The sequence below is a fragment of the Podarcis muralis genome, chromosome 11, assembly GCF_964188315.1.
Source record: "Podarcis muralis chromosome 11, rPodMur119.hap1.1, whole genome shotgun sequence".
Classification (NCBI taxonomy): domain Eukaryota; kingdom Metazoa; phylum Chordata; class Lepidosauria; order Squamata; family Lacertidae; genus Podarcis; species Podarcis muralis.
This window is the reverse complement of record NC_135665.1, coordinates 66480871-66506830: the sequence shown is the minus strand read 5'-3', so window position 1 is coordinate 66506830 and position 25960 is coordinate 66480871. Positions and strand designations below refer to the sequence as shown.

General features: G+C 51.3%; 1 protein-coding gene across 1 annotated transcript; it reads right to left on the bottom strand.

The window, feature by feature from the left end:
- Positions 1–5274: 5274 nt before the first annotated feature.
- On the bottom strand, positions 5275–25297 carry LRPAP1 (LDL receptor related protein associated protein 1). The gene is made up of 8 exons (XM_028748678.2): positions 25088–25297; positions 15869–16013; positions 14294–14418; positions 11324–11444; positions 9623–9787; positions 8663–8745; positions 6953–7129; positions 5275–6036 (listed from the first exon to the last, which is right to left on the bottom strand). Exons 1-8 carry the CDS (start codon positions 25244–25246, stop codon positions 5971–5973), a joined length of 1041 nt encoding a protein of 346 aa, XP_028604511.2. The 5' UTR covers positions 25247–25297; the 3' UTR covers positions 5275–5970.
- Positions 25298–25960: the final 663 nt, after the last annotated feature.

Genomic DNA, 25960 nt, shown 5'->3' with positions numbered 1-25960 from the left:
TCGGGGGCACCCACTGTATTAAAATGGAGCCATCAAGTAACCTATCAATGGATCAATTGATTATACTGGGGGGGGGGGCAGTGATGCGGGAGAGGAGGGGGGGGGAGGTATTAATTCAGCAGGTGCAGCAGCAGCAGAAAGGAAGACGGCACCGCAATTGGAGAAGAAGCACCCCTCCCTCCTGCTCCCCACAAAATGGCAAAAAGTCGGCGGCCAAGGGGGGTGGAGTAGGATTTAAGTGATGGAGAGATTCTACGGCCGGTGGGAGAGCAACCACATACAGCTGTGCTCTGGGAAGCAGGAGGCTTGTGCCTGTTCCAGTGGGCAGGGTGTGCCCTCCTTCTGACGGGAACCAGATCCAGGCAGGGATGCGGGTGGTGCTGTGGTCTAGACCACTGAGCCTCTTGGGCTTGCCGATCGGAAGGTCGGCGGTTCGAATCCCCGTGACGGGGTGAGCTCCCAGTGCTCTGTCCCAGCTCCTGCCAACCTAGCAGATCGAAAGCATGCCAGTGCAAGCAGATAAATAGGTACCACTGTGGCGGGAATGTAAAATGCGTTTCCGTGTGCTCTGGCACTCGTCACAGTCCTCCGTGCGTCAGTGGAGGTTTAGTCCTGTTGGCCACATGATCTGTGGACAAACACCGGCTCCCTCGGCCTGAAAGCGAGATGAGCGCTGCAACGCCAGAGTTGCCTTTGACTGGACTCAACTGTCCAGGGGTCCTTTACTTTTACCTACCCGGCAGGACATGGTATGGGGCATTCATCAGAGGGTCTCGGCAGAGTAGTTTCCCCCAAGCCACCCAACCTGGGTGGCCCTGACTAGTTTGGCAACCCAGGAGCGCCCAGTTGTTCCACAGCTTCCTCCTCACACCTTCCTGCTAATTATAGCGTGCGAAGATGATGAAATCATGTGAAGAGGACAAAAAGGGGGCCTGCGTCACCCTGAAGCATTTCCCCCCCTCCCCTGAGCGGATAACAGAGGCCACTTCCCTCTCCAACACCAGCCGGCTTAAAGGCTTTGGGTGTGTATGAAAGGGACCAAAGAATTCAACGGACACAAGTTTGGATAATAGGATGGCGGGGAAATTACCCCACCAAACCTGACATTCTCTCAGCAAGCTAAAAACAGGACGTTCGCTTTCAGGCAGACGGTGAAGAGGAAGAACAGAAGAAATATAAAGCAATGCACTTGTTTTATATTTGAATGCGGTTCGGTTAGTTCTGTGCATAAGGTACATTTTGCAGGGATTATGTCAGTATTGGAGAAGCACGGCGGTAAATGCGCCAGAAACTGGGGTCATGGACTCATCCAACTCTGGGCCCAGCAAGCACCTGGGAGGACATTTGTCTCTGGTCTACCAAACAAAGAAAACAGCTGTGCTGTGGCAGAGACCTGGCCTCCCTCCCTCCCTCTCTCTCTCTCTGGCCTCACCAGGTCCCTGGAAGCGGCAGCAGTGACTGCTCTTCCACCCCAGACAACAGAAGCGCCCAGCAGCAGCGGGAGGCTTTTAGCAGGTGCCAGAAAAAAGTACAGGGAGGGCGCCCACCTGATGTCAATAGGCAGGGAGTTCCCAAGTGTAGGTGCTGCCACACTAAAAGACCAAATTCTTACAAATGCAGCTGAGTGGACTATGGTTTTTTAAAAAAATGACATAGCAGTATACAAGTATTTTAGTAAAGAAATTACGGCGGAATAATCTCACAGGCCGGACGGTGTCTCTGCTTTTCTTCCTTGGAAAGAGGGAGATGTGTCACAGCCAAAGCAACCCTCCGGTTGGACCAGGGCCAACTGCAGCAGCCTCTGCACCCCTTGGGCCGAGCTGGCAGCAAATTCAGCCTTCCCTGCGGCACAGTAGATCATCTCTCTCTCTCTCTCTCACGCACAGACACATACAGCAGCACCCGGTGGGTGGGGGACAATCCATCACTGCAAGCAAGTGAGCTCCTTCTGGCAGTCCAGCAAACCAAGTCTGACAGGAAGCCCATGCACAGTAAATCAGGAGGAGAGAATTAAACGGCAGCCCAGAATCCAGAGGCTCCCTGGGCAGCCATTGCAGGGCTGCAGATGCACAGAGAGTGTGATTAAAGATGTTCTGCGCATCCTGCCAAGGGCCCAGGCAGCTGGGACTCCCACAACCCAGCCTTGACCACTGCCTCCTCCTCTGTGGGGGTGAAGCTCACACCCAGGAAAACCGGGCCTGCGCCAAACTCACGAGAGGAGAGGACTGAGCGGGTGGTGATCACAGAAGCAGCCCTTTCAGTCAAGGCTCCCTGAGCAGGCAGTGGGTCTTTGCAGATGATGTTTCTCACCCCCAGGCCCAGATTTCAGAAAGGATCTTCAGGCAGGCTTGGATTCTGGACTCAAGTGCATCTTATCACCTTGAATCAAGGGCGGCCCCAGGACTGGCGGACAAAGGGGGTCGGTGGTCTGCCCTGGGTGCCATCTCTGGGGGGGGGGTGACAAAAAGGCACCCCACGGGGACCTTGCCCCATCGCCCCCGGGAGTGGCGCTGTGACCTGGTACCATCGCGCTGTGTGCAGAGAATCGTGCCGCCCCCTCTGCAGCTGCGGAGGATCCTGCCACCGCTGTGGATTGCCGCACCCCCATGTGGCAGATCACCTCCCTCCCCCCCCCCGGTGCACTGCATGGCCCCTGCTCTGGGTGCCCATGCAGCTAACTCTGCCACTGGGCCCCAGCCACCTCCAGCTGCTTCCTGAAGAGAGAGCAAAGCCTCCTCTTCTTCTCCCAGCAGGAGGGCACATGTGCTGCCCACCCACATCCCCCTTGGGGGAAGGGAGGAGAGCAGATGGAGAAGGCAAGGCAACCCCTCCTGGGCCCAGACTCTGGTCGGGGGGGGGGGCAGTCTGAACAAGGTGGGGGGGCTTTGGGAAACCAAACTGAAAATGGGAAGCACTTCAGGTGAGGAAAATGCAAATGACCATTTGTAGGGTGGTGCCAATTTGCATGGGTGATAAAAAAATGCCAGAGGGGGTCCTAAACCGATTGGCAGACGGATCAATACACTAGACAGGAAAGTCCTCCAAATGGAGATGGGGTGGAAATCTGAAGGCAGCCCTATTTAGGGAAACTTTTAATGCTAGATGTATTACGGTATTTTAATATTTTGTTGGAAGCCTCCCAGAGGGCTGGGGTAGACCAGACAGATGGGCGGGGTATAAATAATGAATTTATTATTAATATTAATAGGGCACCCCCCTCGCCTTTTCCACCACGCAGCTGGAGTTCAGTCTCATAGAGCTGGTCCTCCTCACCATCAAACTTCCTTCACCTCTCTCAAGATCTGTTGTTTCTGAGGTCCTTTTTGCAACAAAACAGCTTTCCCAAAATGAAACTGGACACCTGCCCATCGCAGGCCTCAGCCCAGGGATCAGCATCTGGGAGAAGCATCCAACCCTCTCTGTGCCAAGGGACGCGCCAGTCATACAGCGGGAGGGGGGGGCTCCCTTGCGCCAGGACCGGGGGAGACTGCAGAGCTCAGCTGTTCCCTGCTGGCAGAAAGATGAACCCGTAGATCCATTCCTTAATGTTGGCTTTTGATCTTACAGTGGCACCTCGGGTTACAGACACTTCAGGTTACAGACTCTGCTAACCCAGAAATAGTACCTCGGGTTAAGAACTTTGCTTCAGGATGAGAACAGAAATTGTGTGGCGGCAGCGGGAGGCCCCATTACCTAAAGTGGTACCTCAGGTTAAGAACAGTTTCAGGTTAAGAACGGACCTCCAGAACGAATTAAATTCTTAACCTGAAGCACCACTTTAGCTAATGGGGCCTCCTGCTGCTGCCACGCCGCCGGAGCACGATTTCTGTTCTCATCCTGAAGCAAAGTTCTTAACCCGAGGTACTATTTCTGGGTTAGCGGAGTCTGTAACCTGAAGCGTATGTAACCTGAGGTACTACTGTATTGTAATTCAATTGTGTTCTGCTTTGGAAATCAATACGACTGAACACCAGGCTAAAAATATGGCTAAATAAATACAATTAATATATTAAACTGGGGGGGGGGGGGATTATGGCCAAGCCAAGAGGACAGCAGAGAAGAAAAGACGTGTGGCTCAGAGCCAGCCTGGCCACAATTGCTCAAGGCAGCACACACAAATCCTGGCTTCGTAACGCAGCGCAGGAACAGCAGGAAGGCTGCCAGAAGCCAGGCCTTGAGAGGTAAAGAGGGGGAGGCTGAGGTGGTTCCCCCCCCCCCCTCTAAGTTTTCAATTATTGAAGAACACTAAACAGAACTGAAGCCCAGAACTGGAGCAGCCGGCAAGAAGGCTGTGCCCCAGGATGCCCTCTCGCCCGGTTTCTTTTTCTGTCTTCCCCAACATCTCCACCCGGAGAGGCGTGAAGAAGGGCGGACTCTCTTTTTCACGGGCTGGCACACACACACACACACACACACACACTTGCATGAAGCAAAAGGAGGGTGCTGTCGAGCAGCTCCCATTCATCGCAAGGCGGATGGCCTAGAAAAATAGGCCCTGGGGAGCTGGGTTTGCTGTCGTCCCTGCCTTTGTCTGCTCCCCCCCCCCCTCCTGCCCACTTTGCTATTCAAGTGATGGAGGCAGAGAGAAATGGGCTTCTGTTGCACCAGCAAGACTGTGGCCATTTCAGACCCTTCTGTGTATTCACAGCAGTGAGCAACTACCAGATTTTTCCATGTGTTAGATGAGGTTTTTTGACTCAAAAATCATGTAAAATCCTATACACAGATAGGGGGGGGGGGAGCTGCACGCTGCTACCCAGCTGGTTAGCGGGCGTACAACTCCCCCCCCCCATGCCGTTGTGAGAGGTTGTGCTCTAGGGAGCATGCGCGCAATTCCCCCTGAAAAAAGCTCAACAATTTTGAGCCTCATTTTCTTTAAATTCAGTCCCCCAAAATCGGGGGCCTCTTATACACGGAAAAATACAGTAATCAAAACCACAGAGATGCTAAAACAAATTAATTAATCAATGCAAAAATTGCTAGAACACCAGGACTAGGATCCCCTATTGAGTCCCTGCTCAGTATGTGTCGGGCTACAAGGTACCTGACTGAGCTAGCCTTGATGCAATATTTTCATCACAGGGGTCTCCTCAAAGCACAGCTTTCCTGCTGGGAGGGGCAATCCAGGGACCCTGGCCAGGACCCCCCCCCAAGTCACCTTCCTGTTTCCCCCAACTGTGTCATCCTGGCAGCCGCTGGGAGATGGAAAGCCCAGAGAAAACGGCAAGCACTCCAGCGCAGCGAAGCTCCTGCAATCATTACAAGACCAAGACCTTAGTCGGACCATTTATTTCGCAAAATGTAACAGAAACACAGAATTAAACAAAAGTGCCCAAGCTACTCAGTGTCATTCCTAGCAGTGCAACTGCCCCCAGTTCCCAACATGCTCTCAAGGGAAACCACCCCCCAGGCAGCCTCAGTTACCCCAGGAGTCGGCCAGCCCCCCTCTTGGAGGAAAAGGTCTGCCCAACGCTCTCAGGGGATTCTGCCAGTCGGGGGATTGGCCAGTCGCTCTGGGGTCCTTTTGTACCGCATACTTTGCACACACAACAACTTGGTCCTTGCAGGTGCCACAGCAAAGGCACACATGATCACGGTTCTTCTAGGCTCAGGGGCTCACGGCTATGTCCACATTTTGCTCCTTTATTCAGGAGGAGAAATCAACACAGTGCATGAAACTCTTTAGCAACCTCCCCACCTGCCAATGTGCTTCCTAGCAGTTAAGTGACTTCCCCGAACCTTCCCTTCCACACCCCTCTCTCTCACTTCAAAGCCTTCTGTTCTGCAGAGCTTGGAGGCCTGCAGGTCCAGAGTCTTCAAAGATTCACCGATATGAATGATTAGGAGAGAAACTAGGAAGGCGGTGCCTGTGCCAAAGACAATTTGCACCAGAATCTTAAGTAATTACATAAACCTCGGGATATACTGATTTTGATCACTGTACAGAGATCCTACGAGAACAAGGAAGTTTCAAAGTTCATTGTGCTGAAGGCCTCTGGAAATTCTGGTGGACAAGTCCTGGAGATGTTTCTTGACCTGAGAAGACAAGAGACAGGTGCATGTCAGTGTACAGGAATGGTTTGTTGGGCATCTGAATACGTGCAGCTTCACACACAGAGTCAATGAGGGTTTGGCAGACAGCCAAGGCAATGTGAAGGAGTAAGTCTGCCTGGTGATACAGAGGCATGGAGACAGCTCCCTCATTGGTCAAGCTCTCTCACGGGAATGATGATTTATGGCCTACTGACTGGAATGTGAGAGTTCGGGAGTTCTGTGGTTCAGTGTCAGTGTAGGAGTTGTGAGTCGTGTCAGAGAGAGCTAGTCAAAGATCCGTGTTCTCTTCTGTTCCTGTAACTAGTCCACTGTATATAATAAACACCTAACTACAAGTTCCTGGTTCCTGCTTCGTCCATCCTGTCTGCAGCCAAGTTGCCAATTCCTTTCATGAACTCTGTGTTTACTCTGCTAGGTCTGGCTAAGGTCCTGCAACTAGTCAGAAAGTTGCAAATCACCAATAGGTTTTGCCAATATGGGTGCAGCTCAGCAAAGGGCAAACAGCTGCTTGCTCCTGCTCCTTTGAATACAGCTGCCCCAAGGAATCCTGCCCAGACACATGCAAGCAGTGCGAGGCCAAAGCCATTCTGGAAGGGGGTCTGAGGAAGAGCAGCGAGGTGTCGAGGGGGGATTGGGGGGGCAGTTCTTAAGATCTTGGGGTGCTGGAAGGACATTGCCTTGGGACCAGCAGCGCCTGTGCATTTGCAGACAAGAAGATCCCTTAGGAAGGCACTCACACCCCGTTCCGTCTCCAGCGCTGTCTCCCCTCAAACAAGGCTGGCTCAGATTTCCCGCCTCTCCCTGAGACCACAGAGCACCCCCAGATGAATGTGCAGGGGGGGGGGTGAAGAACGGGGGCTCCTGGACCCCCTCCCCTCCCAGAGGCTCCCCTGTGCACCTTGTAGCCCAGCTCCTTGGTCTTCTCCTCCAGCATGGCGGTCTTCTCCTTGTTGCGGCTGAGATGCTCCTCGTCTCCCATCCCTTCAATGTGCCTCATCTTCTGGTGCGAAATCTCCAGCTGCTTCTGGTAATGGTGGTGCTTCTCCACCTTCGCTTCAAAGTGTTTCAGCTCTTCCTAGAAAAGCAGGAGATATCGCTTCCTTTTATCAGTAGCTGAAAGAGCTCAAAGGGGTTTACGATAAATACGCAGGTGGGCATGGCGGCGTCCCGTGACCTCGAGGAGGTCCTCAGCACCCATGTCACAGCGACCCCCCAAACACACACGATCCTTTGCACCCTCAACCACCCAGAGAACCAAGGAAGGACGGAGAGCACACCCATGTCATGCGGGAATGTTGAGGGTGGCAGGAGAGCATATATTGTTTATTAATATCCTTCCTAACTTGCTAGTGATGCGGGTGGCGCTGTGGGTTAAACCACAGAGCCTAGGACTTGCCGATCAGAAAGTCAGTGGTTCAAATCCCCACAATGACGGGGTGAGCTCCCGTTGCTCCTGCCATCCTAGCAGTTCGAAAGCACGTCAAAGTGCAAGCAGATAAATAGGTACCGCTCTGGCAGGAAGGTAAACGGCATTTCTAGGCGCTGCTCTGGTTTGCCAGAAGCGGCTTAGTCATGCTGGCCACATGACCCGGAAGCTGTACGCCGGCTCCCTTGGCCAGTAAAGCGAGATGAGCGCCACAACCCCAGAGTCGGCCACGACTGGACCTAATGGTCAGGGGTCCCTTTACCTTTAACTTGTGCTAGCAAGTTCCTTTACTTAGCAGAGTTACATTCCCCTTTTTCCATGCACAGCAGATAGCTGGTTGCAGGCTCGTGTGAGCCTTTCACTATTACACAATTCAGTCTGTCTCAGACTGAATTGTACGTTCCTGGTAAATTCCCTTGAATCCCTCAAAAGAATAAAGATGCCACCATCTTATTCAAAGTCAATAAAAGTTTACTTACATCAGTTCACAGCTGGCTCCCTGAAGGCAGACTTAGTTATAAATATTTACATGTGGATCTACCCCATATGGGGGAATAATCCCAGTGCTTCTGCTAGCTGAGAGCTAGCAGAGCAGTCCTAGCTAGAAGCCGGTCAAACGAAGAAGAAAGTCAAAAAGAGAGAGGTGTGCTGTGTGACTCGTCCTTTTGTTACCTGGACAGGTAAGGTCACGCCCACTTTCTATCACATGCAAAAGGAAGGATGCTCCAGCCAGGAGGAAGAGGAAGTTTCAACTGGCTGGACCAAACATTCCCTCATGTGTCTTCTCTAGCATTGCAAGGAATGTTGTACTTGACTGCCTCTCATGGATCACATCCCACATGTCACAGCACTCCCCCCAAACACGCACACATGATCCTAAGAACCCTCAGCCACCCAGAGAGAACCAAGGAAGGACAGAGAGCACCAGGACCATCTTTTCCGCAAGGAACACAAAGCATTTTTCAGACGGAGGCATTTGTTACAAATCAGTCTGGGGCCCCTTCCAAACGCAGCTCTTCCAGATCCCAGCCATCGTTCCCGATTAACGCAGCGCAAGGCACCCAACCGGAGCCCCTGCTCCCTCCAAATGTTAAAGCAAGAAGGCATTTGTGTCTCGGCCAAGAGGATGATCAGAATTAGGCCAGAAAAGCCCCCAAACCAGAGAGGTTGACGCCAACATACCCGAAGCGATTGCAGCTCTTTCTCTGTGAAATTGGTGGATTTCGCCAGATCCCACAAGTCAATCACTCGGGGCTCCTCAAATTCTGGAGGAACAAAGGAAATTTCTGTGTGGAAACTCGAACAGCGGCAGCTGGATTGCAAAAAGGCTTCACTGCTATTTGTTCTGCACCCAGGAAATACTTGTGCACGAAAAGAGAAGCTGCTGGAGTTCTGGCCATCGTATTTCAATTGTTCAAAGAGTGAGAGAGGGAAAACCTCAGGAGAGGGGCTGGCTGCATCAGGATCAGGGCAAAGGGGGCCCACATGGTCCAGGATGCTGGCTCCTACAGTGGGCAACCAGGCGCCCCCAAAGAGAAGCAGCCCCCAAGCATGACAGCAGCACCACAGCCCCCTACAAGCCCCCATCCTGCGACTTCCAGCCACAGCATCCAGGCACATCAGCTGCCCTACCCCGTTGCCTTGACAACCACCCTCCCTGCTGCCTCCCTGCCAGCCCAAATGCCGCTCCCCACAGGCGCCCAAGCGCTGCCCCCAAACAATCACCTGCCAAGGGGGGGGGGTGTCAAAAGCAGATCTTTCTCCAATGTGAGAGGACAGTTGTGGAATTTGTGAAGGCAACGATGAGGGATTGGCCAAGACCAGGGGGAGGCAAACTATGGCCTGGGGGCCGGATCTGGCCCTATCGCCTTCTCAATCTGGCCCATGGACAGTCTGGGAATCCGCGTGTTTTTACATGAGTAGAATGTGTCCTTTTATTTAAAATGCATCTCTGAGTTATTTGTGGGGCAGAGGAATTCGTTCATTTCCCCCCAAAAAATATAGTCCGCCCCCCACAAGGTCTGAGGGACAGTGGGGTGGCCCACCTGCTGAAAAAGTTTGCTGACCCCTGGCCAAGACCCACCTGCGCCCCGGCCAAATAACTCGCAGGTGCAAGCGGTGGGGGGGGGGGGGGAAACCTACCGCTGGAGTCGTCATAGCCCTGGTGGGTGACCCTGCGCAGCCGCTCAAAGCCCTGGTTGATGCTGTGCAGCTTCTCCTTGAGCTCAGAGTGCTTCTGGTGCAGCAGGTCATGCTTGCGGGGAACCTCCTCCTCTTCCAGGCCGGAGATCATGTTCTTGTGGGTGTCTGGGAGGGGCAAAACAGAAAACACCATCAGCCGGAGGAAGCCGCAGGTGGGAGAAGGCTCCCAAAGCAGAGTGGATAAAAATCAACGATTTTTTAAAAATAAATTTTAAAAAAATCTTTTTTTTTTTAATTTAAACCGGATTTTTAAAATAAACGCCAGTCCGTTGTTATATAAAATAGTCTTTATTGAAGTTCAGTTTCTCATTTACAGCCACGGCGCGCAGCTCTACGTCTCAAACTCTAGACCGCCGAAGCTCCGTCTGAATCTCCTCCCCCCAGACACCAGTTTAAGACCCTAGCCTTGCTCCACCTCTTCCTTTGCTCTTTCCTCCTCTGGTTCCGCCTGCCCGCTGGGGTCTTGCCCTTCCTAGACTCTTCTGACGCTGAGTCCCCTGAGTCTTCCCCCTCCCTCCGGCGGGCTTTAGGACCTGGTTCCCAATCCGGGCTTTCTGCTGTCCCGCGCGCCTGTACATTTGAACTTGGCGCGCGCGCCCAGCCTGCCACCTTCCTTCTGACCGTTATACTGCTCCTGTCGCTGCTTCCCTCTTCGGGGACGCTAGCTGGGCCTGACTCCTCCTCCCTCCTTGCCGGAGGAGACGCTGACTCTGACCTATGGGGCTCTTCCCCCCCACTACGCTCTGGTGGGGAAGCTGGTCCTGATTTCCAGCTACTGCTTTGGGAGTCTCCGCTGGCCCCCTGCTTCTGGTGTGTCCCCCCTGGGACCCCCCTTGCCCTGACCATCGGCGCCCCCTTCTGGGAATCTTCTGATTCGCTGGAGAGGCTCATGGAATCTCTCGGGTCACTGTCATTCTGCTCTCCGCTGCCCTCAGATTCCTCCCCCTCGCTCTCCATTTCCTCTCTCCCCTGTGCCTCTGCTCCTGAGCCCCTGACAATATGCTATAATGTTATCATTTAGTTAAATAAATTGTTTAAATTGTTATTAAGGAAATGATTATTTTTCTCCTTCCAATCAAGCACAGCAGAAAAGTTGCTAACAGTTAACTTAATTTCATAATTCTCTGCCTATGTATTTCAAATCATTTTCGATGTAACTGTAAAGGCGACTCTGAAAATTTTTTGTTCCAAAAATGAAACCTTCATCTGGTTGTAAATATGCAAGAATGAGTCTTTCCATAAAAGAAATGACTTAAATCAAGTCTTACTGACTAGTGATTTAAATCAAACCCACCCTGTCCCAGCGTGAGGGGTGGGATTACCTAAGGGGGTCAAGGGGGGGGGCAGGAGGTGAAAGTCTAACACCAGCCGCTGTTAAGATAAGACAAAGGATTAAGATCGGAACTATGATATTGGTAATAAACAAGAGAGAAAAAGCAGGAACAAGAAATAAAAAAATTTCTCTTGACCAGCCAAAACATGGGAAGTCTAATTAAAATATATAATTTGGATTGTATAATTGGCTTTATTATTTGTATTTTGACGTGGGAAGATATGATATTCTATCAATTGGAGTGTTATGAATGAAAAATGAATAAAAATTATTTACAAAAAAGGGGGTGGCATGAGGGGTGGAAATACCTTCCGTCCGACTGACGGTCTCCAGCAAGATGTTGTAGTCCTGGACTTTCTCTTTGTGGTGCCTGAACTCCCGCCACAGCTTGTCCAGCTCCTCCTCGGTGAACTTGCCTGAAGTTTTGGCCTTGAAGAGAGATCCAAGGAAGAACAGTAGCAGGAGGGGGTTACGGAAATTACGGGGGGGGGGGCACATCTTTAAAGTTAAATGCTCCAAATATTATGCCTGAATGTATCCTTTCAACTTGACAGCTCAGGGAAGTTACCTAGCTTTAAAAATAATATGAAATGAACTCCTTTGCCAGTTTCCTCCATTCCAAAGCTATTTTCCCCTTGAAAAAGGACTCCAGGAAGTGCCCAGAGGTGACAATTGCTGAGCTGATTGTTGGCCAAGGAAAGCCTAATCCCATCACCAAACTTGCCAAGGGGCCAGACATGCAAAGGAAGTTCTATTGTACTTTGGGTGGTGGGACTTCAGAGGTGTTTCCTATGCTAATCTTATACCTGAGTCTTGCCCTGCCATGTCTGCTTAGGCTAATCTTGTACCAAGGACTCGTCTGGACATGCTTGCCAAGGTTAAACTAGTGTAACCCCTGTCTATCCCTCCCCTTTGGTGACATGTCAGTGATGTAGCAATGATGCTGTACGAACTGTACTCTGGGATATGGTGGGAAAGTTTTAAAAGTCTTTGTCCCCCCATCCTCGGGGTTCAAAATTCCTCTTTGAACCTGTTGCGCAATAAACTTTGGTCTACAGCTATTTGCTCCGGTTGGTGGCTGGACTCCTCCTTTATTACACAGGGACCCGCGGTCTCTGCCCGACCAGCTGGGGGACTGAGCAGCCTCACACCTAGATTTTTCCGGTAACAAGGGTAATCCCACACTTTGCCAACTGGGCAGAGACGCAGCGTTTTGTGGAATATCCTGTTTTGGAAGGTGTTGGACTGCAACGTGGGGCACACAAAATTTCTATGAGTCCTGCTGCTTTGTCCTACAAATTTTCTCTCCCTGGAAATCCTGTTTTGAGGCACCTGATTCTGGGGCGAGGCAATTGCAGGCCAGATGCCTTCAGTTCCCCAGAACAGCCAACAGCAAGAAGAACACAACTGATCAGGGTGAGAGAACGTCATGGTGGCGAAATGTTTCCTCTCTCACCTTTGCGGACAGAAAATTGCCACTGGTTATGTTGGAGCTGAGGAATCAGCGCTGGGAGGGACCTCAAACGTCATTTAGTCCAGCCCTCCCAGTTGGTGCAGAAAATCCACAACTGCCGTTCCTAATTTCCACGGTTCCTGACTCAAGGGAAGCAGCTCTCACTACAAGAAGCAAAAGAACGATGCCCCCCTCACCCCTCCCTCGGAGAGACCGGGCTTAATAACGCAGGAGGAGCCTGCAGGATGAGGCCAAAGGGGATTCCCAGCAACCCAAATTAAGGGGTGTTATGGGACTTCTAAGGCCTTATATATATAAAATAAATGTTCATAAATGTACAAGCCAAACACGTACATAAGTATATAAACCACGCGTTTGAAATAGTACAGGAGAACAATCCTGAAGCCATTTTGACTCTCCCAAATGGAGCTCAAATATTTCTCTGCAAGGAGGAAGGAGAAGGGGAAGCTTTCCAAAGGTCTTTGGACCGTAGGGGCTTAAATCTCCCTTTTCAGATACAGCCTGGCAAGTATCTGTTCAGCTGAGCACACTCTCAATATGCCTAAGAGGTTCAGGAAGTATTTACCATCTCCAAGGAATGGCCAGGCTACCCAGAAAATGCAACCAAGTAAGGCCTTATCAGGTATCCTGGCAGACAGGAGAGAAGCAACACTCTCAAATTTCTGCTGAAGACCACCTCCTTCTGTGATGTATGGATGGTGGTTTTGGGGGTGGTTTTGGGCTACAGGTGGAGCAATTTCAAAAGTCAAGCCATGGGTAGGCAAACTAAGGCCTGGGGACCAGATCCGGCCCAATCGGCTTCTAAATCCAGCCCACGGACGGTCCAGAAATCAGTGTGTTTTTACGTGAGTAGAATGTGTCCTTTTATTTAAAATGCATCTCTGGGTTATTTGTGGGGCATAGGAATTTGTTCATTCCCCCCCCCAAAATATAGTCCGGCCCCCCACAAGGTCTGAGGGACAGTGGACCGGCACCCTGCTAAAAAAGTCTGCTGACCCCTGAGTCAAGCTATTTCAAAAAGCTTGCACACGAATGTTCTGGGTTCCTCCTCTCCCTTCTTGCGTGGGGGGAGCGAGGGACCCTGCTGCAACACTTTAATAAAGATCAGGCTGACTAGCTCCTTTGCTTCTCCGTATTCTCTGGCTGGCCTCTGTTATTTGCTCCTACCAACAGGGAACCCACTTAAGGACTCTATATGGGCTCTGGTATAAGGAAAAGGGAGCAGTTCTTCTTATAATAGGCATAGAGATTCTGGCAGTGGAGAGAGAGCACCGCCGTCAGGGCCAAGAAGCTTCTTCCAGCTAGCAAAAAGATGTGTGAAGTGGAACTGTCACCAGAAAATAGGGGGTGCCCCTTTAATGGACCCACTCCCCTTCTTAAAGGACTCACGAGTCAGAGATGAATTTCCCTTGCAAGACCTAGGCTGGGAGGCATCTTCAGGGCAGAATTAGGGGAGGGCAGAATGCTCCAAAAACTGATGGTTCCCCTTGATATCTATCTATCTATCTATCTATCTATCTATCTATCTATCTATCATCTATCTATCTATCTATCATCACTACAGCCAAGCTCTGGAATCAGATGTGAGTCTTTCGGGGGGGGGGGCCTCTGCATTTGCAGGGGGGAAATCTGCAGGTACAGCATTAGGGTTTAATGCCCCCTCAACTGCTGATCGCTTCTCCCTGTGCTGGCATTCCTATTAGACTAGCAATTCAGGGGCTGGATCCACACACCTGCTGACATTGTGGACACAACAGGACCACCCCCCCCCCCCAGCAAAAACAAAGCACATTCAAAGGCAGACCTTGTTCCAGAGCTTCTCCAGCCGGGGATCATCGAGCACGTCGTTCTCCAGGCTGTCTTTGAGGTAGTTTGTGTCTCCCAGCTGCGCGTCTTTCTTCCCATCCATTCCATACTTGGCCAGAATCACTGGAGGGGCAACAGAAGGGTTGCACGAATTTCAAGGAACACACACATAGCAGGCACCCCTCCCCCTAACCCCCCCCCCAATCCTTCACCCTTCAACAATTTAAGAAATGTTTTCTGGGAAAACAGACACTTTATTTGAGAGTATTAGAGAGTTCAAGAGCAAAAGCAAGGCCATCTTTAGCCTCCAGCTAGACTGTGAGACCCGCTTCCAAACAGACAGAAGGAAGTGAAGTCCTTGCTAAAACCATTCCTCCACAGCCAGCAGTCTTTATATTTGAAAGTCTGAAGCCCTGTTAATAGATAGACATCTTGTTAGGAATGGGACCCAGTCTTATGTCAATAGATTCTGTACCTGTGTATGCAGCATTTCAGTAGATGCTCTGGCAAGCCAGGAAAAACAAGGATCTGGTATTGTTCAAATCTCAGACTTGCAAATGTGTTGCTGAAACCTGAGCTCTCAGCTTGGCATGAGTTACATGTGCAACCCATTTTTGTGGTGCATGGTGCTTTTGGCTGGTCTTTGGCTAAGGGACTGGGCAATTTATAAAGCCCTTGAAAGTTGCTACACACCTTTGTTCTGGGTCCTCACCTCCTTGCAAGTTCTGGGGGGAGGGACTCTGTTGCAACAGAATAATAAAGATCTCCCTTGCTCCTGCCTCCAATGATTCTTCTCTGACTGATAATGAACTTGGGGGGGGGGGGGGTACCAGGTCCCTTGGTGGGGAGTTGGGACTTTAAAAGCCAACACCCCCCCCCTTTTTTTTTTGTATATCAGAAGCAAGATCAAAAAATATTCAGGGACCCTTATCTGCCAGGTCTGTTTGTTCACTTTGCCAGAGGTGGGCAAAGCCAAAATTAGTGGACCACTGGTCATTTTCCAGGGGGCAGCCCATTGCCCCCATAAGCATCTAATGTGCCATTATGGGAGACAGAATCCTGGATTAAAGGGACTTCGGTCTGACTCAGCAAAGCAACGCCCAGAAGCAGCCAGACAGACAGACAGACAATGGGACATTTGCCTCTACCTGGGAAAACCTAGCAGAAAGAAATCTCAGGCAAGAGCTGAACTTGAAGCAGCCCACAGCTTGCAGCCAGCTCCACAAGAGCCAGTGCTTGCTCAGGAATTTTTGTAGAACACGGAGCCAGTTAACTTGCAAAACACTTTGCAGGAAGTTCTGCAGTGACTCAGAGGGGAGCTTCCATGCAAAGAAGCCAGATGAATGAAAGCTGCTCCCACAGCCTCTTAGATCTCTTCACACCAGATGCATCAGTGAGTTTGTAGCCAACAGTGTTCTCAATTATCACTGCACCACAGCCTGTCAGAATGCATTAGACAGCTAAGGCATGCAAACTTCTAATGGGAAGGGGTGGTTTTCCTATTTATTTGGGGTTTCTTTTAAAAAGCCTCAGTGACCCAAAGCCGGGTCTACAGAACGGAGCAATTCTTTACCATTTAGATTGCGCCTGAGCTTGGCTTCCTTCTCTCCATCCTCATCCAGCCCTTCGGCCTTCAGTTTCTTCCAGCTCAGCTCATCCTTCTCCTGAATTTTTAGATCGCTGTGTAGCTCTGCCAATTTAACAGCAGAGAGGTGGAGCTGCAAAAACAGAAGGTATTTGGGGAGGTGGGGGGAGAGGAGGGTCTGAATCAGTTGCACTGAGAATCAAATTCAAGTGGTGTCCAGCTTCCCTAGAGGGAAGATCTGCTCCATGAAGAGTCTCCTCCACTCTTTGGGTGGGAAAAAGCATGAACAAGAGTCCTTTCTGGGGAGGGGGACCAGGGAGATGGAGGAAGGGGCCAGACTGCCTTGATGCTGCCTCCCTGCTTGCCCCCTCTCCCACTGACAAGCCCTCTTGTCAAAATCACCCCCCAACCGGACCTGCCCTAAATGGATGAGAAAGACCCAGGCTTTTAAGAAACAACGACGGAGGGACCCTGCTCATTGCTCGCCTGTTCAGACTGGATTTTCGCCCCCCCTTGTAATGCGCCTCCTCACCCCCAGGCCAGTCCATCGGAGGGTGACCAGGCATCTTGGAGAGACCACCAGCCGGAGGGCGGCTGAAGATTAACCCCTCCGGGCGCCGTCCAGGCGGGATCCAGCTAAAGATTAACCCAGTGATCCGCCATCGAGCGGGGCGCCAGCCCCGTCCGGCCTCGGCCGCCTGGATCCAGGAGACGTGGCCGGACCCTCCCCCAGCACCTTTCCCAGCAAGCGGGGGGGGGGGGCGCAACTCTTTCCCCGCTGGGGGTCTTCCAGAGCCGAGCCGCCAAGTGGCCCAAGGGAAGCCAGCAGGGGCCGCTCCTCCGGGGAGGTTCGTTGCGAGAATGGAGGCTCCGGCTCGACGTTAGGAGTAACTTTCTGAATACGAAATCGGATTTCTTTTGCATTCCTGCGCCGCTTTCCGTTCGAACGAACCCCAGAGCGGCTTACAAATAGCAAAGAACCCGAAAGACACAAGCAGCGCGCCCCTTCGACGGCGGGGGAAAAAGGTAAAAGGCGGATCTACACGGATCCTCGTGAATTCATATGATTTTTTCATTCAAATTAAATAAAACCACCATGATACTGTAGACCATGTCTTACTCTGTAGAAAGCATCAAAAAAATCACGCATCCACTGTTTTGGGGGGGCGCAGGGGCGCAAAAACATGGTTAAAAAACACGGATCCTCATGGATCCTCATGATTTTTGCGCTAGATCAGCCCAAACTCACTTTCAAATTACAAATCATGTCCAGGGGCACAACATCCACCACAGAAATCACGCATCCACGGCTTCCTGGCGAAACCGTGGCCCAAAAACGTGGTTTTCAAGAACGGATCTTCATGGATCCACACGCTTTCTGCATCGGGCCAACCCAAACTCACCGTCAAATCACATATCATAGTAAGGGGCACAGCCTACAACACAAAAAACTCGGATCCACACCTGCCTGGCCACGCCCTGGCCCAAAAACGTGGTTCCGAAGCACGGATCCTCATGAATCCTTATGATTTTTGCACTAGATCAGCCCAAACTCACCGTCAAATCACACATCATGTCCAGGGGCACAGCTTACACCACAAAAAACTCGGATCCACGGCTTCCTGGCCATTCCATGGCCCAAAAACGTGGTTCCAAAGCACGGATCCTCATGGATCCTCACGCTTTCTGCATTGTGCCAACCCAAACTCACTATCAAATCACACATCATTCCCAGGGGCACAGCCTGCACCACAAAAAACTCGGATCCACGGTTATCTGGCAATGCCATGGCCCAAAAACGTGGTTCCAAAGCACGGATCCTCATGGATCCTCACGCTTTTTGCATTGGACCAACCCAAACTCACCGTCATATCACACATCATTCCCAGGGGCACAGCATCCACCACATAAATCACGGATCCACGGCTTCCTGGCCATACCGTGGCCCAAAAACATGGTTTTCAAGAACGGATCCTCATGGATCCTCACGCTTTTTGCATTGGGCCAACCCAAACTCACTGTCAAATCACACATCATGTCCAGGGGCACAGCTTACACCACAAAAAACTCGGATCCACGGCTTCCTGGCCACTCCATGGCCCAAAAACGTGGTTTTAAAGCACGGATCTTCATGGATCCTCACGCTTTTTGCATTGGGCCAACACAAAATCACTGTCAAATCACATATCATAGCCTGGGGCACAGCCTACACCCCAAAAAACTCGGATCCACACCTGCCTGGCCATACCGTGGCCCAAAAACGTGGTTCCGAAGCATGGATCCTCATGGATCCTCATGATTTTTGCACAAGACCAGCCCAAAGTCACTATCAGATCAAACATCATGGCCAGGGGCACAGCATCCACCACAAAAAACTCGGATCCACGGCTTCCTGGCCATACCGTGGCCCAAAAACGTGGTTCCGGACCACGGATCCTCATGGATCTTCACGCTTTTTGCATTGGACCACCCCAAACTCACTGTCAAATCACACATCATAGCCAGGAGCACAGCCTACACCACAAAAGTCACGGATCCATGACTTCCTGGTAAATCCATGGCCCGAAAATGTGGTTTTGAAGGACGGATCCTCATGGATCCTCACGCTTTTTGCATTGAGCTACCCTAAACTCACCGTCAAATCACACATCATGTCCAGGGGCACAGCCTACACAACAAAAAACTCGGATCCACGGTTATCTGGCAACGCCATGGACCAAAAACGTGGTTTCGAAGCACGGATCCTCATGGGTCCTCATTATTTTTGCACTAGATCAGCCCAAAGTCACCATCAGATCAAACATCATGGCCAGGGGCACAGCATCCACCACAAAAATCATGGATCCACGGCTTCCTGGCCATACCGTGGCCCAAAAACGTGGTTTTGAAGGTCGGATCTGCACGGATCCTAACGCTTTTTGCATTAGGCCACCCCAAATTCACTGTCATATCAAACATCATGTCCAGGGGCACAGCCTGCAGCACAGAAAACTCAGGTCCACGGTTATCTGGCAATGGCATGGCCCAAAAACGTGGTTTTGAAGGTCGGATCTGCACAGATCCTAACGCTTTTTGCATTAGGCCACCCCAAATTCACTGTCATATCAAACATCATGTCCAGGGGCACAGCCTGCAGCACAGAAAACTCAGGTCCACTGTTATCTGGCAACGGCATGGCCCAAAGACATGGTTTTGAAGCACGGATCCTCATGGATCCTCACGCTTTTCGCATTGGGCCAACCCAAACTCACCGTCAGATCACACGTCATAGCCATGGGCACAGCCTGCACCACAAAAAACACGGATCCACGGCTTCCTGGTCATACCGTGGCCCAAAAACGTGGTTTTGAAGCACGGATCCTCATGGATCCTCACGCTTTTTGCACTAGATCAGCCCAAATTCACCATCAAATCACACATCATCGCCGGCGGCACAGCCCGGACCACAAAAAACTGAGATCCACGGCTTCCTGGCCATACCGTGGCCCAAAAACGTAGTTTTGAAGCACGGATCCTCATGGATCCTTACGCTTTTCGCATTGGGCCAGGCCAAACTCATCATAAAAGCTTTTTGACACCTAATCGTCTCCGCCTCTCATTGCGCGGGAGTCTCCTGCGCAGGGTGGGCGTGGGTAGCGGAGTGCCTGGGCTCTCTTCACTGACTTCCAGGGAAGAATCCCGGAGCCCTTCCACCTCCTCTTCCCATTGCTCTCCTGGACTCTTGGTGTAACGCGTATTTCCTTCCCCTTCCACCGAGCTGAGTCTCCCCCTTGTGCTAGGACCTTCACCTGCAGAGTCTGAGACCCTCTCCTTCTCCCGTGTCTCTGATGTCAGTTCCCTGACAGGTTGCTAATACACCAGAGGACAGGGTCAGAATTCAAAATGACCTGAATAGCCTAGAGAGCTGGGCCAAAACCAACAATATGGAGTTCAATAGGGAGAAATGTAAGGTACTACACCTGGATAGAAAAAATGAAATGCACAGGTGGGGGACACTTGGCTTGACAACAGTACCAGTGAAAGGGATCTGGGAGTCTTAGTTGACCACAAGCTGAATATGAGTCAACAGTGTGATGTGGCAGCTAAGAACGCCAATGCAATTCTGGGCTGCATCAATAGGAGTATAGTGTCTAGATCAAGTGAAGGAATGCTACCACACTATTCTGGTTGGTCAGACCACACCTGAAATACTGTGTCCAGTTGAAGAAGGATATTGTCAAGCTGGAACATGTCCAGAGGTGGGTGACCAAAATGTAAAAGGTCTGTAATCCAAGCCCTATGAGGAGAGACTTAGGGAGCTGGATTTGTTTAATCTAGAGAAGAGAAGATTAAGGAGTGACATGATAGCCATGTTTAAATATTTGAAGGGATGTCATGTTGAAGAGGGAGCAAGCTTGTTTTCTGCTGTTCTAGAGACTAGGATGCAGAATAATAGATTCAAACTATGGGAAAAGAGATTCCACCTGGGCGCGGTAATCCAGTCAGGGAAAAAGGGAGGCATACTATGTTTAGGGCACCATTTCCAGCCTCTTCTCCTTTTCGGGGTGAGAATAGTGGATCCTAAAAAGGGCTGCTCAGTCATGGATACAGCTGCTGAGCTGCTCAACTGCCTTATTCCTTGAGTCAGAACGACTGAACGCCCATGTGTCGGTTCATGACTAGGGGCTTCACATTCCTGCCCCTGTAGCCATTTAGTGATCGCCATGGGGGTTGGGTTTGGGGGGGGTTGGGTTGGGTTTTTGGAAGATGCCTGTGCGTGAATTTGTTTTATGTGTGTAGATCAGTGCACACTGACCAACGCACAGCCTTCGCAGTAGGGCTCTGTTCTGATGGCATGAGTAGTCACGACGAACTGGTGGATCCTATCTCATGCAGCCTTCATCCGCCTTCACAGCCGTTGTAACACACTGCTTGTTATCACCCGCCTGTTCTGCCATTGAGGACTTCTTGGCTCATTCTTTGTCTAGCTCCTTCCCTGTTATGTACTAAGCTTGGATCCTAGAACAATAGGCAAGTAGGATCCTAGAATGCAAGAATTGATTGGCTTGCAGGAAAGACCAATCAGGCTCCAGGAGGGAAGCAGAACCAGCCATTCAGACGGGACTCATTGTGTAAATAATGTATATAAAAGCCTGAGGTTTTGGGGGAAATTCAGTCACTGTTTTACAAGCTGCAATAAAGAGCATGAAATCACTACAGGACTCTGAGCATATTTAATTTTCTTTGACCTTACCACCTTGGGTGACCCTGCTGGGAGTACGAGATTCCCAACGGCTTCACTCACAAGGGTCATAGGAATGTGCAAGCCCACTCACCATGACAAGTGAGAGAACTGAGATAGATTGCACTGAGCCCTGGTCTCATTAGACAAAGTGTTCCACCAAAAAGGCTCTGGCTCTGGTTGAGGACAGCTGGATATGTTTTGGGCCAGGGACCACCAGTAGGTTGCTGTTAGATGAGCATCACACTCATGGGGGTGTATTGGAAGATAATTCCCACAGATAAGAAAGGTCACAGACTGTTTAGGGCTTTAAAGATTAGCACCAAAACATTGAACCTGATTTGATACTCCACCTGGAGCCAATCCAGCTGATTAACAACCAACTGAATGTGGGCTCTCCACAAAGTCCAAGAAAGAACTCATGCATCTGCATTTTAGACCATTTGGAGTTTCTGGAGCAGTCTCAAGGGTAGCCCTGCATATCTCTATCTCTCTCTCTCTCTCTCTCTCTCTCTCTCTCACACACACACACACACACACACACACATATTTAAACCCTGCACTCCCCGGCTCAGGTGTATAGCAAGTTAAAGTACTCTAGTACTGTATGCAGGTGACTACTGCATGGATCACCATGGCTAGGTTGGAAAGGGACAGGTACAGTGCCGATTGCCTAACCTGACATAGATTCAAAAATTCCAGTTTGGCTACATTTGTGACCAATGCCTCCATAGAGACAGAAGCATCCAGGATCACACCAGGACTCCTGATGGCAGCTACAGGTGACTATTGCACCCCATGAAGAGCTGGGAGCTGGCAAACCAAACTGAAATTATTCTGGCCCAGCCATTGGACGCCCATCTTTAAAGGATAGAGATTCAGCCGACACTGTTTCCTCCATCCCAGCACACCCACCTAAAAATTGGCCAATATATCCAGGGTAGCATCTGGCCAGGGCCATGAAGCAGTAGATCCATGATGTTTGTGGTCAGATCTGTGGTTATGTACAAGATATGTGAATGAAGGGTGAATTTGGGGTTCCCCAATGCAAAAAGTGTGATGATCCATGAGGATCCGTGCTTCAAAACCATGTTTTTGAGCCATGGAGTGGCCAGGAAGCCATGGATCCGTGATTTTTCTGGTGCAGGCTGTGCCCCTGGAAATGATGTGTGATTTGCCGTTGATTTTTGGTTGGCCCAATGAAAAAAGCGTTAGGATCCATGAGGATCCGACCTTCAAAACGACGTTTTTGGGCCATGGTGTTGCCAGATAACCGTGGATGCTAGTCTTTTGTGGTGCAGACTGTACCCCTGGACATGATGTGTGATTTGATGGTGAGTTTGGGGTGGCCCAATGCAAAAAGCGTGAGGATCCATGAGGATCCGTGCTTCGGAACCACGTTTTTGGGCCACAATATGGCCAGGAAGCCGTGGATCCGAGTTTTTTGTGGTGCAGGCTGTGCCCCTGGCCATGATGTGTGATTTGACGGTGAGTTTGGGTTGGCCCAATGCAAAAAGCGTGAGGATCCATGAGGATCCGTGCTTTGGAACCACGTTTTTGGGCCATGGAGTGGCCAGGAAGCCGTGGATCCGAGTTTTTTGTGGTGTAAGCTGTGCCCCTGGACATGATGTGTGATTTGACGGTGAGTTTGGGGTGGCCAAATGCAAAAAGCGTTAGGATCCGTGCAGATCCGACCTTCAAAACCACGTTTTTGGGCCACGGTATGGCCAGGAAGCCGTGGATCCATGATTTTTGTGGTGCAGGCTGTGCCCCTGGGAATGATGTGTGATTTGATGGTGAGTTTGGGGTGGCCCGATGCAGAAAGCGTGAGGATCCATGAGGATCCGTGCTTCAGAACCACGTTTTTGGGCCTTGGAGTGGCCAGGAAGCCGTGGATCTGAGTTTTTTGTGGTGTAATCTGTACCCCTGGGCATGATGTGTGATTTGACAGTGAGTTTGGGTTGGCCCAATGCAGAAAGCGTGAGGATCCATGAGGATCCGTGCTTCAAAACCACGTTTTTGGGCCACGGTATGGTCAAGAAGCCGTGGATCCGTGATTTCTGTGGTGCAGGCTGTGCCTCTGGACATGATGTGTGATTTGTCGGTGAGTTTGGGGTGGCCCGATGCAAAAAGCATGAGGATCCATGAGGATCTGTGGTTCAGAACCAAGTTTTTGGGCCACGGTTTCGCCAGGAAGCCGTGGATACGTGATTTTTGTGTTGCATGCTGTGCTGCTGGCCATGATGTTTGATCTGATGGTGACTTTGGGCTGATCTAGTGCAAAAATCATGAGGATTCATGAGGATCCGTGCTTCGGAACCACGTTTTTGGGCCAGGGCGTGGCCAGGCAGGCGTGGATCCGAGTTTTTTGTGGTGTAGGCTGTGCCCCTTATTATGATATGTGATTTGACGGTGAGTTTGGGTTGGCCCAATGCAGAAAGCGTGTGGATCCATGAAGATCCGTTCTTGAAAACCACGTTTTTGAGCCACGGTTTCGCCAGGAAGCCGTGGATTCGTGATTTTTGTGGTGGATGCTGTGCCCATGGCCATGATGTTTGATCTGATGGTGACTTTGGGTTGATCTTGTGCAAAAATCATGAGGATTCATGAGGATCCGTGCTTCGGAACCACGTTTTTGGGCTAGGGCGTGGCCAGGCAGGCGTGGATCTGAGTTTTTTGTGGTGTAGGCTGTGCCCCTGGCTATGATGTGTGATTTGACGGTGAGTTTGGGTTGGCCCAATGCAAAAAGTGTGAGGATCCATGAGGATCCGTTCTTGAAAACCACGTTTTTGGGCCATGGTATGGCCAGGAAGCCATGGATCCGTGATTTCTGTGGTGGATGTTGTGCCCCTGGACATGATGTGTAATTTGAAAGTGAGTTTGGGCTGATCTAGTGCAAAAATCATGAGGATTCATGAGGATCCGTGTTTTTTAACCATGTTTTTGCGCCATTGCGGCACCACGAAACAGTGGATGCGTGATTTTTTTGGTTCCTCCTACCGACTAAGATGTGGTCTACAGTAGCATGGTGTTTTTATTTTGTTTCAATATAAAAATCATATGAATTCATGAGGATCCGTGCCTCGGATCCATGTTTTTATGGTGCTGCAGCGCGGCAAATTGTTGAATCCACGTTTTTTATAGTCCAGTTTGTAGGCGTGCCTTCTAGGTGTGATTTGACACTGCATTTGTTGGAATTATTTTTAAAAAACTGGAGGATCCATGAGGATCCGTGTAGATCCGCCTTTTATGCAGACCCGACGGCGGGAAGGTGCTGGCCTCCCCTTCCTTGGAGGTTTCCCAGGCGAGGTCGGAGCCCCGCGTTTCCAGGGGGGTTCCTGGGGGGGGGGCTCCCTTCCGAGGGGGGATCCCGTGACGTCGGGGGCGGGGGGGCAGGAATCTCAGCAGGACGATCTCCACTGGGAAACCCCCGAGAAGGAGAGCCCGACGTCACGGGATCCCCCCTCGCCCCAGAAGGGAGCCCCCCAAGAACCATCAAGCAACGCCCCCCCCTCGACGGCGGAAAGGTGCTGGCCTCCCCTTCCTTGGAGGTTTCCCAGGCGAGGTCGGAGCCCCGCGTTTCCAGGGGGGTTCCTGGGGGGGGGGGCTCCCTTCCGAGGGGGGATCCCGTGACGTCGGGGGCGGGGGGGCAGGAATCTCAGCAGGACGATCTCCACTGGGAAACCCCCCGAGAAGGAGAGCCCGACGTCACGGGATCCCCCCTCGCCCCAGAAGGGAGCCCCCCAAGAACCATCAAGCAACGCCCCCCCCCTTCGACGGTGGGAAGGTGCTGGCCTCCCTTTCCTTGGAGGTTTCCCAGGCGAGGTCGGAGCCCCGCCTTTCCAGGGGGGTTCCTGGGGGGCTCCCTTCCGAGGGGGGATCCCGTGACGTCGGGGGGGAGGGTTTCCCGTCGGAGCTGGCCCAGCTGGGATGCCCGCCTGGCGGGGGTTGGGCTGGATGCCCCCCGGGCTCCCTTTCCGACTCACCCGCTGCGCCTTCGCCCAGACCTGGCTCAGCTTGACCAGGCGGAATTCCGCGGGGGGCGCCGCCTTGGCCTCCTCGTTGGCCTCCCGCGAGTACTTGCCTCCCGCCGCCGCCTGCACGGCCAGCAGCGCCGCCAGGAAGAGCCGCGCCGCCCGGAGCATCGCGGAGCTGCGAGCGGAGGGACGCCGAGCAAGGAGAACTACGCCTCCCGGGATGCACCGCGCCGGCGTGACGCAAAAAGACGCGCGCGCCCTCTCTCGCCCGTCCCGATTGGCCGGCCGAACAGCCGGACACGGGCGGCTTGCTGATTGGTTAAGAAGGGGACCGGGGGGAGGAAAGGACGTCCTCCTCCCGCCGTCACCCATAGAGATAGGAAAAGGGTAGAGAGCGCTGCTGCTGCTGCCGACGCCTCCTCCTGCGCGCAGCCTCAGAGTGGGGCGTCTTCCTCTCCCCCTCCCCAATTTTTTTAATTGATTTTCGACATTTACCCCAAAAATACCCTAACAAAACACTCAACAAAGAAAAACACATTACACAATAATAAACACAAAGAAAAATGGTTTCTTCAATTACCTAATTCTCAAGACATTGATAACTGACTTCCTCGAATCCCCTCTAACTGAAGCTCATTATATCACCTATCTAACAGTTCTCCAAATTCATATTTCTAATCATATTAACTCCTTTCATTTACTAACCTCTCCTTTATTAATATTTTAGTCCTTAATGTTTCCTATCCTATGTTCTTCTTCTACCCCATAGCCTATTTATTATTTCCGAGAATTTTCTCTTTATCATTTATCACAATATTTAGCTAGATATGCCTTAAATTTCTTCCAATCCTCTTGTATCTCCCTCTCTTTCTGGGCGCGGAT

What these genes read in the sequence shown, in the direction of transcription:
- LRPAP1 (XM_028748678.2), bottom strand. Translation starts at nt 25,246, where the DNA reads ATGCTCCGGGCGGCGCGGCTCTTCCTGGCGGCGCTGCTGGCCGTGCAG. An exon ending in GACCGTCAGTCGGACGGAAG is followed by an intron (nt 9,788 to 11,323) that starts GTATTTCCACCC and finishes TGCCCCTCCCAG; the next exon opens with ACACCCACAAGAACATGATC. An exon ending in GGGCTATGACGACTCCAGCG is followed by an intron (nt 8,746 to 9,622) that starts GTAGGTTTCCCC and finishes TTGTTCCTCCAG; the next exon opens with AATTTGAGGAGCCCCGAGTG.